Source organism: Bidens hawaiensis, unplaced genomic scaffold (genome assembly GCF_021521415.1).
Source record: "Bidens hawaiensis isolate Kalapana, Puna unplaced genomic scaffold, B.hawaiensis_p1.1 tig00032395_1, whole genome shotgun sequence".
NCBI lineage: Eukaryota > Viridiplantae > Streptophyta > Magnoliopsida > Asterales > Asteraceae > Bidens > Bidens hawaiensis.
In genome coordinates this window covers 57,366-72,546 of record NW_027495512.1, presented here as the reverse complement: position 1 = coordinate 72,546, position 15,181 = coordinate 57,366, and the positions used below count along the sequence as shown (strand labels likewise).

The 15,181-nt window shown below is 35.0% G+C and overlaps 1 protein-coding gene across 1 annotated transcript; it reads right to left on the bottom strand.

Moving 5' to 3' along the window:
- Positions 1 to 432: 432 nt before the first annotated feature.
- Positions 433 to 9,496, bottom strand: LOC143583420 (uncharacterized). The gene is made up of 6 exons (XM_077065730.1): positions 8,342 to 9,496; positions 7,578 to 7,837; positions 6,654 to 6,819; positions 5,204 to 5,293; positions 1,430 to 1,728; positions 433 to 698 (listed from the first exon to the last, which is right to left on the bottom strand). The coding sequence occupies exons 1-6, from the start codon at positions 9,381 to 9,383 to the stop codon at positions 489 to 491; spliced, it is 2,067 nt and encodes a 688-aa protein (XP_076921845.1). The 5' UTR covers positions 9,384 to 9,496; the 3' UTR covers positions 433 to 488.
- Between the last annotated feature and the right edge of the window lie 5,685 nt (positions 9,497 to 15,181).

The following is a 15,181-nucleotide window of genomic DNA, read 5'->3' as shown; positions in this document are numbered from 1 at the left end:
ATGATCCATAAAAGTAACTCAAAAAAACTAGATCAAACTCTCATAACCCTGATTATAAACTCAATGAGTTATATAGAGAATATATTACAATTAGAAACCAAATCAAACTCCTAATTTATCTATTAAATACAAGTCCAGAAATTAACCCATATGCTAATAATAAACGAATTAGATATTATATCTAATTGATTTAAACTAAACGAACATGATCTTCATAAGTTGAGGTTAGCCCGATCCGTAATCGATTAACTCGGGCTCGAGAATTAGCCCGTATGCTAATAACATCCATATGGTAGAAGTCTTTAGTGCACAAAAAAAAAGGATCAAATTTATCCAACCATCAAAAATTTGTATCGCATGCATTAGATGCTTGTACATCATATACCACCTCATGTGTTGACATATAGCCACATGTTACAAAGTTATCTAAGCATGATAGTTTGAACAACACAAATGAAAGTGTCAAGCTTTTTCTTGTTAACTTAAGCTCACCCTCTTCTTCCATTTCTAATATAGTCCATTCTGATGGCCCACAACTGCTCTCCCACAACCTTCATATCTGGGCGGTCCGCTCGTGTGGGCGCTGCACATTGAAACGCTAACTCAAATATTTTTTCGATGATTTCAATGTCAAGGGATTCTTTCATTTGAGGGTCGACCAAATCCATAATGTCACCTTCAATATACTTCCCAAATGCCTGAAATCAATCATCAATACAGTCAGGTGGCAAAATCAGCAGGTAGGGTGAGTGAAACTGGTTTAATGTTAGCCCAAATCATATATCAAACACACGAATAACACTGACATTTTGTGAGAAATTCTTATGAGTCTTTTCTGATTAATTAAGAACTAAAAAACACAATACACAATACCCTAGCATCTCTATTTGTACAAACAATGACTTGCTACTCCAACTCTAATTCATAATAATACTCCACAAATAATAAATAAACTCAATACTCTTATCTCTAGAATTATCTCCTGACCATAAATTAACCATTCAGTATATGCTCTAAGCTTTATCTCATTTTATGTTTAAGCTCTTTATTCGATATATTCATGGACCTTTGTATTTCTCGGTTATTTATACTTAACAGTCATTCGTACATGAAATCAAGATTCCATTAAGAAACATGAAATCAAAATTACGCTTTATTTAACCCATTTCCTTTTTAATCAACTCTACCTTTTTTTTTCCAATTTGAACCAATCAAGATAAAACACTATCGCCATTTAAACGAGTAAATGGAAGCTGACCATTTGATTCCATGGAAGACTTGAACCCAACCAGGTTCTATCGGGTTCAAGCAAATTAATATCATGCTTTCAAGCATGGTACAAGTCTACGACTACTAATGCAGATGGTATGAACTGATAACGCAGGGATGGAAAAAATAGTAACAGAAAAGAAAAGAACAAGAAACTTACCCATCTTAGTGTCACCTTCTCATCAGGAGATCTCTTGGACTGAATGGGCCTACGACCTGTTAGAATTTCAATAAGTAGAACGCCAAATGAGTAAACGTCAATTTTTGGGGTGAGTTGATGGGTTCTCATATATTCCGGGTCAAGATACCCAAGTGTGCCCCGTACTTTGTTCACAACTTGTGCTCCATCAGTCTCTGCATCTCCAAGTCTTGCAAACCCAAAATCGGACACTTTCGCTCTAAATCTCTCGGTTAGAAGAATATTGGACGACTTGATGTCCCCATGGATAATTTTCTTTTCTGTTTAAAATGAAAAGAATGATCACCCAATGTGTTTTAGCAAGTTCAAATTGTTTAAGAAACTAATACATAAAATAAGGCATACAAATATATTGGCTCACTAAGAACCTTAATCAAATCGGCCTTAAAGAAACTCGAGCTCGAGTCTGAGACTTCGAGCCCACGCCTATATTTGAGTTCATCTAGTAAATGATAACTATATGCCTATATAAATAATTAACCTCAATAAATGACAAAACGAATTCGATCCGTGCTCTTGCTTGAAATTTACTCACAATTTAAGCTTGATAACTCTAAACGAGTTGACCTCCAGCATCCCAGTTTATTTATGATATGAAATTAGAGAATTGGAAATGGAGATTTAAACGAGCTGGGCTCAAGTATGACTCGTTTACATTTTTCATTTGTACTTATAATGAAAAAAGATCACATTAAATGAGAAATGAGGTTATAAAAATGAGTAGTTAGGCCAATTCATCAAAGCCTTAGATAATAAGTTTTGTTGATGCTAGTATGAGGTAATATCTTCAAGACGCAAATCCTAACACCTCTTATAAATAACAAGAAAACAAATAAACTTGTTAAAACCACGCAACAAAGCTGTTGGTTGGGTATGGTCGGGAATTGGGATAAGAACAATCCTTTTCTCTGTTATAGGTGAGATAGAGTTTCTCCAACCAAGACCCTCTGCTCTAAAAACCTCTTTTGTTTCTCGTTATCTACGGTGTATAATTCAAGTAACATAATATATGATAATCAAACCAACAACCATACCAAAATACTAATAATGATAGTAGTAAACTACCACTAGCTAGCATAGCATACCATAAAGTGGCGAGGAACAAATGGTAGAACTACCCTCATTAAAAGCACGCATACAATCATTGAATTTGTATATACATGAAGCAAATACTTAGGAACATCTAAAGCTAAGGCTAAGGTCCTAGGAAAAGTCTAGGACATCTATACGTTCTCTTAAAAGTCCGTAACTTTAATTTGACATCTCTAAGAAATCGTACTCCCAATTATGTCCTTTTTAGGTGCAAATCCTATTTAATCTTCTCACCCTATTTCATTTTGTGTCTACCTATGCTCCTCCTCCCTTGAATTGTAATGTTTCCAACAATGTTTACAAGAGCCTTCATTTGTCTCGTCACATTTACAAACCATTTCAATCTCTCCTACCTATCTTATCCAATATGAATAACACCCTCACTTTTTATTGAAAAACTTGATTTCTTATTCAATCAATCCTTGTGTGCGAACAGATTTACATTAGCATTCTCATATCTTCTACCTCTATAGCCTCCGCGCTTATGTCTTATGGCCCATAACCAGTTCCGTATAGCATAGTTGGTCGAATTGTAACCCTATAAAATTTACCCTTAATCTTACTAAAACCGGCACTACACTCTTGTGGTTGCTCCCTGCATGCAAAAACATGTGTGAACGAGGTGGCCTAAATTGTATGTGACCTAGTGACTCTTGACAAGCGCTCTTAAATGCTTAAACTAGGTTTGGTTCTAGAGTAACTTGTCTTTAAGGCTACTCATCACTACTCACTCAAACCCAATTTACATTCTGCTACTAATGGCATATCAAAAGCGAAAGGAATGTGCCACATGATTATCTCATGGATCTACTTGAACAACTCATCCATAAATACTATAAAATGAAATGGGCTCTACGCGCATCCTTGGTGATGATCCATTTTCACATGAAGAAACTTGTAGTCTCCGCTAGTACATGAACACTCGTTTTACATGTCATACCTATCCCTAAATGCCTCTATATATTTCTCACGAACTCTCTTCATAGGTTGGACTCTGATTATGGGTGTGCGATGGATCGTTTACGTACTTCACTTCCAGATTTTGATCTTAGCGGGTTCTCTAATAAGGAAACCGCCCCCCCTAAAGCCCAACATGTTGTGGCGAGTGCCTTATTTAGTGGAATCGTCAAGAGTTTAGAAGTGAAGTTTGATCTATCCCCTCGCCAAAAGGCGGTGTTTGAATGCCTTCGGGCTCCTCAGGCTCAGGATTTTCTAACGGCTATCCCCATTGAAGGATTAGGCCAACGTATGTCGGGTTTGCAGTATCGGGCTATCCTTAAGTACCGGTTAATGATCCCTATGTTCCCGACGGATGAACCTTGCCCAATTTGTCGCAATGTCTGTTTGGATTCTTTTGGTGACCATGCGGTGCATTGCAAAGAATTGCCTGGCTTTAAATACAGACATGATCTGGTTAGGGATGTTCTGTGTGATGTTCTTAAACGGGCAGGGATTTCTGCTAAAAAGGAGGCCCCTGTTAACTTTCTCACGGATCTTATTGAAGGGAGGTCTACTTTACGACCAGCTGATATTCTTGTGTTCGGGTGGGCAGGGGGGAAACACGCCTGTGTGGATCTTACAGGAGTGTCTCCTCTTGTTGGGCTCAGGGACCGTGGGTTTGTTGTGGGTCAGGCTGCGTTGAAGGCTGAATCGGGCAAAGTTGTTAAACACGAGAAAGCTTGTTTAGATAATCAACATGTCTTTCTACCATTTGTCTTTGATACATTTGGTTTTCTGGCTCCAGAGGCTGTGAAATTTTTGAGTAGGGTTCAGCGCGTCGTACACGGAACCTCTTCAGCTTCTAGGTCTCAAAGCTTCGTTTTTAGCAGGATTGGCTTTGCTGTTCAAAAGGGGGTTGCGGCGCAGCTTGTTGCCCGTTTGCCTGCCACTTTATTGTAATCGTTTTATAGTAAATTATATAAAACTCTCTTCCTTAATATTATCCCAAATCACATGACCTCACACGTTGTTGTTAGCCTTTTCAAGGTTAATGTTCATCGTGTGCAAATCCCTCCTCTTTTTTCTTTTTTTTTTCGATAATATTGTTAAATCTATTTATAATGTGTATCACTTTCATACTACACCACCCTTCAATAAATTCAAATCGGTTCACTTGAGGTTTCCCCTAACTTTTGTTTTAGCTACCCTTCTCTTGTTTCATAGTATGACTTAGGAGCTTAATCTTATTATAGTTAGCACATCATTGGACGTCTCCTTTGTTCTTGTAGAGAGAATTATACTCTCCACTGATTTGGCATCTTTTCAATTTTTAAATGTAATATTAAACAAATATCTTAACCATTGAACTCTTTCCTCTCTCAAACACTTCCACGCCTTAATGGACATGCTATCCTTGCCACTGACTTACGCCCTCACATCTTTGTAAGTGCTCTCCCTCACTATGCCGGTGCTATACCTCTTTCCTATAGTTTGATATCATGTCTTATTATTAAACCCACTCATCATCTCTCTATGTAAATATCATTACTCATAGATTCTACCTTTTAAATTCCCTAGCTTTGGCATGCTCCCCTCTCCAAACTATACGACTAATAAATGATAACTAAACTAACCAAAAAAATGTAAGTAAAATCTTGAATATAAAGTACAAAGTGCATTATGATTATCTGTGTTAGGCATTACCGGCGTATATATGGAGATACGTTAAACCATGAGCAATATCGATGCAAATTTCAAGTCGTTGACAAAAATCCAAAACGCTTCCATGAGCACCTGAAACAGATAGCCAAATTACTTTATTTTTTGGCTAATGTTGTGTGTATATATTCATAATCTTACTAATATATTAAAACAAGATGTTTCTCTTCACATGTTCTTATTCTAGCCTATCCACATAGGATTCCATGTAATCATATTTCCATATCAATAATTTTCACATATTCATAATTATTTTTAATCCACTAAATTAAAATAAGCATTCCAATTTAATTCAATTAATTCTGCAAGAAAATCTATTTGTTTAAATTAATGCAATTAACTCCATGATTAAGTCTATTTATTCCAATTAATAACCACCTTGTAAATGATTTAATTTACTCTTGAGGAAAGAACAAGAGCCAGTGAATGGTGATCAAACCGAATCTTTTTTAAGTTTTATTTATTTATTTATTAATAAATGACATAAAAAATACTATAAAAATATAGATATCTCTGAAAATTATTTATAAAAAACACTCTAAATAAAAAAAGAAAAGAACGTTCTTTAGAAAAATTAGGAATATCTTACTAATATATTAAAACAAGATGTTTCTCTCCACATGTCCTTATTCTAGCCTATCCACATAGGATTCCATGTAATCACATTTCTATATCAATAATTTTCACATATTCATAATTATTTTTAATCCACTAAATTAAAATAAGCATTCCAATTTAATTCAATTAATTCTGCAATTAAAATATATTTGTTCAAATTAATACAATTAACTCCATGATTAAGTCTATTTATTCCAATTAATAACCACCTTGTCAATGATTTAATTTACTCTTGAGGAAAAAACAAGAACCAGTGAATGGTGATCAAACCGAATCTTTTTTAAGTTTTATTTATTTATTTATTAAGAAATAACATGAAAAATGCTATAAAATTATATATATCTCTGAAAATTATTTATAAAAAACACTCTACATGAAAAAAGAAAAGAACGCTCTTTATAACAATTAGGAACATTTAAAAAAATTAAATAAAGCTGTTTACAAAGAGATTTTCGAAAACTTAATGTGATACAGTTTAAAGTTGGTATGTATTTGTAAACTTAGTTTTCAATTAATATTACAAAATCTTTTACTAATATGTGTTTTTTTATTTTTTTTCAGGTCTAATGGTTCATTTATGTTATATTATTTCTTATTCTTTGCATTGTTTATTTATAAAGTATTTTCTTTGTATGTTATAGATATAATTTAACATCTTTTGTAACATTTGAGGGTAAAAAACTTATGTCAAATATTTGTGTTGACTGAATGCGTAGTTTATATTTTATATTGTTTGTTGATATGTTTTCCACCCGTATGTAACACGGGCTATTATCCTAGTATTATATATAGTGTTAAACATAACTTAAACACATACCATCCAGATGTCCTCTAAGGGTACCATTTGGAACGTATTCTGTAATGATTAGGTGTTCGTTTCCATTATCAATTGACCCAAGAAGCTTCATTAGATTCCGATGGTCTATTTTTGCAAGAAGCTTAACCTCACTTCTAAATTCACTTCTTAAAGCCTCAAAATGTTCCTGCACGGTTTTAACAGCTAAAGAGTTAAAAACAGATAAAAAAAAGCCCTTGTATTTTAGTTGAAACAATGAATGTTAAAAGTTTAATTGTTTTTTCGTTTTCCCACATTCTTCATAGTGTGGGTCGAATCCTCGTCTCCAATGATGGACCAAGGATTGTTTACCAGTGTCACATTTTTGAAAATATTTGGTAAATTAAGGTTACAGAAGTGTCGAGTTCATAAATAACACAAAACATAAGTAAATACCCATTTGATCTGGTTGGTAATCACATAGGTCCACCAAATGTCAATGCTCATTTCGGTAAACATGTCTCACAATCGTGTATCCTTTCGTTTCTCACATCAAATCCGACCCACAAAACAAAAATATTGAATGACAAAAATGACCAGGACATATTAGTAAGTTTAAACTTTGCCTGGACTAAACAAGAATTACAAAGGACCATGATTTGACTTTTCAGGTCATACAGATTTGACTTCAACCTTTCATAGTTCATATAGCAACGATAACGACTATTATAAACTTTGATTTACTTATCAACTTTTTATAGAAGAAAAAAAGTAAGGAAATTATGTATCATTTCTGAAATTGACAATTAGTTTGTTTAACCTAAAGGTTAAAGCTTTGATCCCATTATGGAATATACACTTAAGCACGTGTTAGGCCCTACCAAATCCAAAAAAACATGTTATCTATCATTCATGTCAAAATTGATGAAAGAATAATAATGCAGAAAGAGATTCATTCTACATTACCTTTTTTGCTCGTTTTACGGCAAAAAGTTGACCCTCCGGCAGTTCAGCTTTGTACACGGTTCCAAAACCACCCTCACCAAGCTTTAATGATGGTGAAAAGTTTTGGGTGGCTCTTGCCACCAGGTTCAAGGTCAAGTGAACCGGATCTATCTTATCAAGTTTTGGAGACATTGAGAATCTATGTGGACTAGGAGTCACAGGTGGGCTAGAGAATCTATGTGGAATAGGTGTCACGGGTGCGCTAGCTGAAGTTGAAACCACTGCAAAACAGATAGTTGTCCAACATAATCAACCAAAATAACATACAAAAAACAAGAAAATAATCATATTCAAGATGTAAATAACCAAAAAAAGAAAAAAGAAAAAAAAAGGAAGATCATCTTTTGATTTTATTTTTAGACACGGTAACTCACACAATCCCTAAACCTAATTCTAAATATACTTTTGGTTGCCATATGCTAGAGCCTTTGATCACTTGGGAATAACACCTTATCGCACACCTTGGTTCCGCTAGGCTACATTCAGTTTGGTGTGAATCTTTTGATAATATGAGGTATGTTCTTGAAAATGATTGGTGAACTGCAACATATAGCAGAGGACTTCTCAATCGTAATGATTGCAAGTCTTTTAGAATTTTGAAAAAATAATAAAGATCTTTATTATTTTGCAAGATAAAGTGTATATCACACCAATTATGAAAGTAGCATATGCAATTACACACAACCAAATGCATCACACAGACAATAGATGGAGTATGACTATACCAGAGTTAAGTCTAGACCCGGAAAATAGATGCTGCACTATATGAGTGAAACTTGCAGACTGAGGGGAACTGTCGTATTGCTCCTGTAATGCCATTGATTGCTGAAGAGCAAGCACAACACCAGCCATCGTGGGGCGTTTTTTTCTACAGCTTTTTAAACATCTGGTTGCAATCTGGACGAACTCCTTCAAACATTTGGGAGAAATTTGCGCTTTAATATGAGAATCGATAATCTGATCTAGTCGTCGTTCTTTGACACACTTTTCAGCCCATTTTGCCAAATTCCACTCCTCCTCTCTAAAGCTGGTATCGACTGCACGCCTCCCGGTTAGCAATTCAAACAAAACAACCCCAAAGGAATAAACGTCTGATTTCCTAGTCAAGCGCCCTGTCATATAGTACTCTGGATCTAGATACCCAAACGTGCCTTTAAGGCGGGTACTCACACCAGAAGTTTGTTGATCAATAAATTTTGACAACCCAAAATCTGCGATCTTTGCTACCCAATTCTCGTCAAGTAGAATATTGGAGCTTTTCACATCTCTATGAACCACTCCTTGTTGGTTACCCACACCAGTGTGAAGGTAATTTAATCCTTCAGCGGCACCTATGCTTATCTTGAGACGATGCATCCAAGATAAAGGAGCATCAGCTTTGCGCAAATGATGCTCAATAGTCCCATTGGTTATGTACTCGTAAACTAGTATCATCTCGTTGTCGTCGAAATAATAACCAATTAAAGACACAAGATTAGAGTGACGCACCTTGGTAAGCATCTCAATTTCGGTCATGAATTCAGCTGCCCCTTGCATGGAAAATGAATCCAACCGTTTAATGGCGACAATACGTCGAGTAGTATCTCTAGTACCATTAATACGACCTTTGTATACTTTCCCAAAACCTCCCTTTCCAATGACCAAATCATTATGAAAGTTTCGAGTAGCTGCCTGAATTTCTGCAATAGAAAAACGATGAAATGCGCATTCTGTTGCTAACGAATTCAACTTTTCTTGATTAGTGATCATTGCGTCTACAGGGAGCATCTCTTAATCGGATATTTAACTTTCTAAGAACTAGTGAAATATTATAACATAGGATTAAGAAGAGCATAAAACTCGAATTCGAAATAAATTTAAGAAAAGCGAGTTCGAGTATTATAAATCCGCAATACCACGGGGTATTAAGGCAGCTTGGAGTTAAATATTCACATCTAGTAAAATGACAAACATATATTGTCAAATAAACACGGTTTGAAGTTAATAACTTGTAAATGAAAGTTCCTAAGGAAACCACATCTCATTCAAGAATAATCAAATTCAAAGAAAATACTTGGTAATTGGTAACAACCTAATGTCTTCGAGAGTTAACAAGTGGTCAAGTGGACATGATTATTTTAAGCTACAATAACAATGAGTGGTGCTTCTATTTCCTGGGCCACGCGTAAAAGAGCATTCACACTCCATCCTCCTCCCCATTCCTATAATTTATGAAAAAAAAAAAAAAAAACATTTTCAAAATTTACTTCCCATTTTTCAAAACCTCTCACATTCCATTCCGGCATATCTCTCCGTATTTAATTATTTTTTGGTTGTTCAATTATTTTTTCTTTCAACTCATATACACACTCACAAAGATAACAAAAAGATGGATAGAAAGTACCCCTCAACAATTTTGTAAAAGTAGGTCTTTATGGCTAAGAACTCCCCGAGTACTCGCTATAAGATATAACGTCAAGGATAGTTTCTTTAATTCCGCCTAGTTACTAACAATCGATCAAATATAGTCAACCTCAACTAGAATCGCATCTAGTCGGTAAATTTGGGCAATTTTAACTTAAAAAAATAAAATCAAATTCATATTTTTATAATATTAAAAAAATAATATCACTTTTTTTAATTAATGATTAACAAATTTTAGAATAATTTAGTATTTAAAAATGGTATTTCTCTTATTTATATTGATATATATTTTTTTGTTATAAATATTAGTAAACTTATAATATTTGGCATATATATAATATTTAAAAATTAATTTTCTTTATATTTATTATATCCGAGTACTCTCAGAATACTCCGAGTATATCCAACTTTCCGATCAACCGCCTAGCGACTTTTAAATCTTTTCCCTCAAATATAAGAGATAAGTTTGATTTCCTATAAAAATATAAAGTTGGGATATGAGTATGGGGATGATAATGGAGTGAATTTTTAAAGAGCTTTGATTTTTTAATATGAAGACGAAGTTGGAGATTGGAACGTAGTGTGAATGCTCTAATAGGTTATAATTACAACTGTTTCAACAACCAATCAAGTTTATATTGATTATTTTATCATAGTTATTTCGAGTTATTTGGTAACTTTCGAGAACTACTACAGTTTTTGGTTTGTCTTTTTTTTTTGTCATTTTTTAATGTGAAATATTTAAATGGTTAAAACTAGGATATTTAATTGGTACAGTTATTAATTTGGGTAATTTTTTCAGAACAACTTTTTAAATCTTTACCAATTTGTCTACTAGGAAATTTGAATCCTCTCCACTGGAACATCTATCTAACATCTTGCAAGTGCCACTAAGACGAAAAACTATCTAACATCTTGCGAGTGCCACTAAGACCAAAAGCCCTTGGTATTAAATCTTGTTACTATTTTGTGATTATTTTGCTTTAAGTTTAACTGTAAAAATGTTGCTAGTGCAATATTTAGTGACTCTAGTTGTTTGAATAACTATAAGGGTTGTTTAGGCATATATATGTAATAGGGATAGCCATACGCTTATATGTTTATATGTATATTGGCCATACGCTTGTATTGTAACAGTCATATGCCTAGAAATAGCCGTATGAGCCACAAGCCTAGATCTCATACGCTCGCATGTCAGTGCATGGGAGGCCGGTATTAGCGAATGCTTGTCATTTGCATGGATAAACCCCATACGTCTGTAGTCTCCGCATATGGGGTGTGCACGTAAGTCGATAAATAGGTGTCCAGCGAATGGCTTAGTAGAGTTTTTGTTGGGCCCTATTTTGTATGTTAGTCTTTTGTATTATTGTATTATTATGATTCTATCACGATGTATTTTATTTGCTTGTCGGTTTTGTTTATGTATGTTTGAGCCCAAGGCCATGCAAGGTTAAGCCCATTGGGTCGTTCATAATATAATAGATGCATGCCATGCTTCTCCTGTAAATAGGGAAGCATGGGCATGCAAACACAACCTTTTACATTTTTTTTATCTTATCCATATTATCAACTCTCTCTTGCTCTCTTCACAGCAAATAACAAACATCACCAAGATCCGAGATATCGGTTGCTTACTAGTGATTTTCGCTAGCTAGTAAGTGAGATTGATTCAAGAACTTGTTAGATTCGGTTTCACCTACAATTGGTAACAGAGCTTTCGGCTCTATTAGTTGTAGTTCTTGAGTCACAACCTTGAGTTTTGGTATTGTATGTGTGTTTGAGAAGTGTGCTCTTGTAAAACTAGTGTGTTCATGGGTTTTAAAAGTTTGTTTCGGGTTTACCAAGTGTTGTTACAAGCTTAAAGATTTGGGTTGAAGGTGTGTTTAAGGTTGTTGAAGTAGTACTTGAGTTTGTGGTTGTGTTGAAAAGTTCGAAAGTGGTAAAAGAGTGTTCGTCATAAAATCCGTAAGTAAAAAAGTGGTTTTGGAAGTTACTGAAATTCCAATCGAATCGAGTTCAATTCATATCAAATCGAATTTAATTTCAATCGAATCGAATCTCTACACTAGATCGATTCAAATTCCATTCGGATCGATTCATTCTACTCGAATCGACTCGACTCGATTCAAATTATTCGATTCGACTCATTTGACTCGACTCGATTCTGTTTTATTCGATTCATTTCAAATCTTTTCGACTCGACTTGATTCATTTATACTTGTCCAAAATAGCTTTATGTTCAAGTGCTTGATCTTCTAATTTAAGTACAAGATGGCAAACGATACTAAGCTATTGAAGAACTGTTTGATGTTGGTGAATGAGGCTGGAACCACCACAAAACCTCCAAACTTATGACGTTTGAAACTAATTTTGATGGCTTCAAAAGGAGGTTCAAGAATTATATTGTCACACCCTGACTAGCACAATGCGGAAGCGTAAAACGGGAATGTAACAGACACCTCTGGTATCAACACATTGTTTATAAAGAAACATTACAAACTAATTTACAATTTATTACATTTCATTGTTCTATCATTGTTTTACAGTCTAGGTGATTCAAACAAAACTAGTTCGTTAACTATACGATCTTACTACTAGTATCCTTGCTTCTATTCACATAGCATCAACCACACACCTTGGGCAAGTAACAGATCACCAAATTATTCCGATTTAGGTACACCTGAAAAGCAGTTTAAAACGGGTCAACTACTAGAGTTGGTGAGTTTCACGAGTTTCAAGAAAACAGTAATGAGTATTCACAAGCCAACACTTGTAATCATGAAATAAGTATGTATGTATGTAAATGATGTAATTATGCTAAGCTACAGTGAAGCCTTGACTGTATGTGCTGCGTGCATCCATTTCGCACGCTCAATCAACCACTGTGGCCACTTTCCTCCCACAACATGCCCCAAGTAGCTATGTCTAACACTACATAGCGTGTTGTATAATTATGGTCATGCGCAAATGGGGTAAAGTCTCAGCAATACATGCCCGCTTCGTTTGGGTTTGTCAAACCAATAGTACTATTCACAAGCCACCGGCTCGAAATTAATCACTGTGTTAGTGGGGACTTTCATGTGTTAGCACTTAAATAATTCACATCAATACATGTTTCAGGTATGTATATGTAATCAAACATGCTTTTCACTCCAAAAGTTCGTAAAACTGTTTAAAGAGTGGGGTCATGAAACTCACACGAACGCATATCCACAAAACACCTTTAGACTTCTCCAAATGATCCCAAAATTCATATGTGATAAAAAATACATCAAATATGAGTTCCCAGAAAAATTTCATAATTTTGGAAGTATTTTAGCTATTTTTCCCAAATAAACGTCCCAATTCGGTAATAAATTCACTAAATATTCTCGGATGGTCGAAAAATTACCAAATTTGAACAGGGACTCATTGACATGGTCCCTGATGTCCCTGCAAATTTTCAAGTCCTAACAATATGCACATCACAACCTTAACCTAAATAGCCCGTAAGCGAGTGTTTCGGCATTACCTTAGCGGGTTTGGCTCGTTTCCGACTTTCTAATCAAATTTTCAGGTTCTTGTGCTTCTATGAAAGCTAGATACAATTCCTATATCACAAACCAAGCAGGTTTCATCAATAGAACAGCCCTTTAACTTAGGGTTTCGGCTAGTGCATAAAAACGAACTTTTGAACCGTAAAAACGTCGTTTCAACCCTTTAATCCGTGTTTATGGCCAAAAAAACTATCAAAACAGGTTCCTTACCATGTGTATGATCAAAACATGTTTATGGACCATTTTTGGAATTTTTACATGGTTAGGAATGGTTTTTAGTAATCAAAACATGTTTTTATGGTATTAATCAAGGTTAAACAAGTACAAAAGTTACTTATTTAAGCTCCTTACCTTAGGGTTTGAAGGATTCTGGAAAATCAGGTTTAGAGCTGCTTGGACCTCAACTTCTTATCAACTAAAATGAATGATCAAGCTTACAAAACAAGTTTTATAAAAAAATGGGGGTGGGGTGGGCTGGTCCGATCGGAAGCCATATTGGCCCACTTTGGCCCCATTTTGGCCCAAGTTTCTGATTTCTCAAGCCCAAATACGAAATGCCCAGTTCAAATTTAGTTCGGGTCCGGTTTTTGGCGCGAAAAGACTTATCAGGTGCATTAAACAGCGCGAAAACGAGTGTTTTTCGGCTAGTTTTGTGTAAAATTGTAAAAACATACTATATGTTTGTAAAAATCAAAAATATTTTCACGGATCGCTTAAAACATTTCAAATAAGTGTTTGGTAAGTCTTTTTCGTCTTAACGGATGATACAATGCTTGGTTTGTAACTATCTTTCGCGTTTAAATCTATAGCGGGTAGTTAAACGAGCATGTTTTCGTTTAACTTGTTTGCTATCAAACTAAGGCCATATTTCTAATGTTTTAGCTTTTATTAAACGTATATCACTTATAAATGGCCTCCCCGAGATATCTGGGTCATAACCCGACCCGTTCGGTTAATCGTTCGTTTGTTACGCAAAAGGCGTTTATTTTCTTAATATGTAAATACGTACTGAGGTGTACCTTGTTTTGGCTCAAATGTCACATTCTCCCCCTGTTAGAAAATTTCGTCCCCGAAATTTGATTATTCAACTTTGTCTTTGTTTGGAAACAAGTGCGGGTATTTCTTTTTGAATTCGGATTTCCGCTCCCACGTGAATTCGGGTCCCCGTTCTGAGTTCCATCGAACTTTGACTAGAGAGATTTTTCGTTTCTTATTTGTTTTATTTTTCCCTCTAATATTTCCACCGGTTCTTCAACGAAATTTAGTTTTTCGTTTATGTTTAAGTCTTTTAATGGTACGATTTCGGTTTCATCGGTAAGACACTTTTTCAGGTTCGAAACGTGGAAGACATCGTGAATAGAATCCAAAGGTAATTTCAGTCGGTAAGCTACAGGACCGATCTTAGAAATGAGTTCATATGGTCCAATGTATCGCGGATCTAGTTTACCGGTTTTTCCGAATCGAATGACGCCCAAATACTTTCAGGAAAACTTTGTCGCCTATTTCAAAGGATAACGGCTTTCTACGAACATCAGCATAGCTTTTCTGTCGATCTCGGGCGATTTTCAATTTACTTGTAATTTTATGGATTTTTTCGGTGGTTTCTTGAATCAAGTCAGATCGTGT

What these genes read in the sequence shown, in the direction of transcription:
- LOC143583420 (XM_077065730.1), bottom strand. Translation starts at nt 9,383, where the DNA reads ATGCTCCCTGTAGACGCAATGATCACTAATCAAGAAAAGTTGAATTCG. An exon ending in CGGGTCTAGACTTAACTCTG is followed by an intron (nt 7,838 to 8,341) that starts GTATAGTCATAC and finishes TCTGTTTTGCAG; the next exon opens with TGGTTTCAACTTCAGCTAGC. An exon ending in CCTTAGAGGACATCTGGATG is followed by an intron (nt 5,294 to 6,653) that starts GTATGTGTTTAA and finishes TATCTGTTTCAG; the next exon opens with GTGCTCATGGAAGCGTTTTG.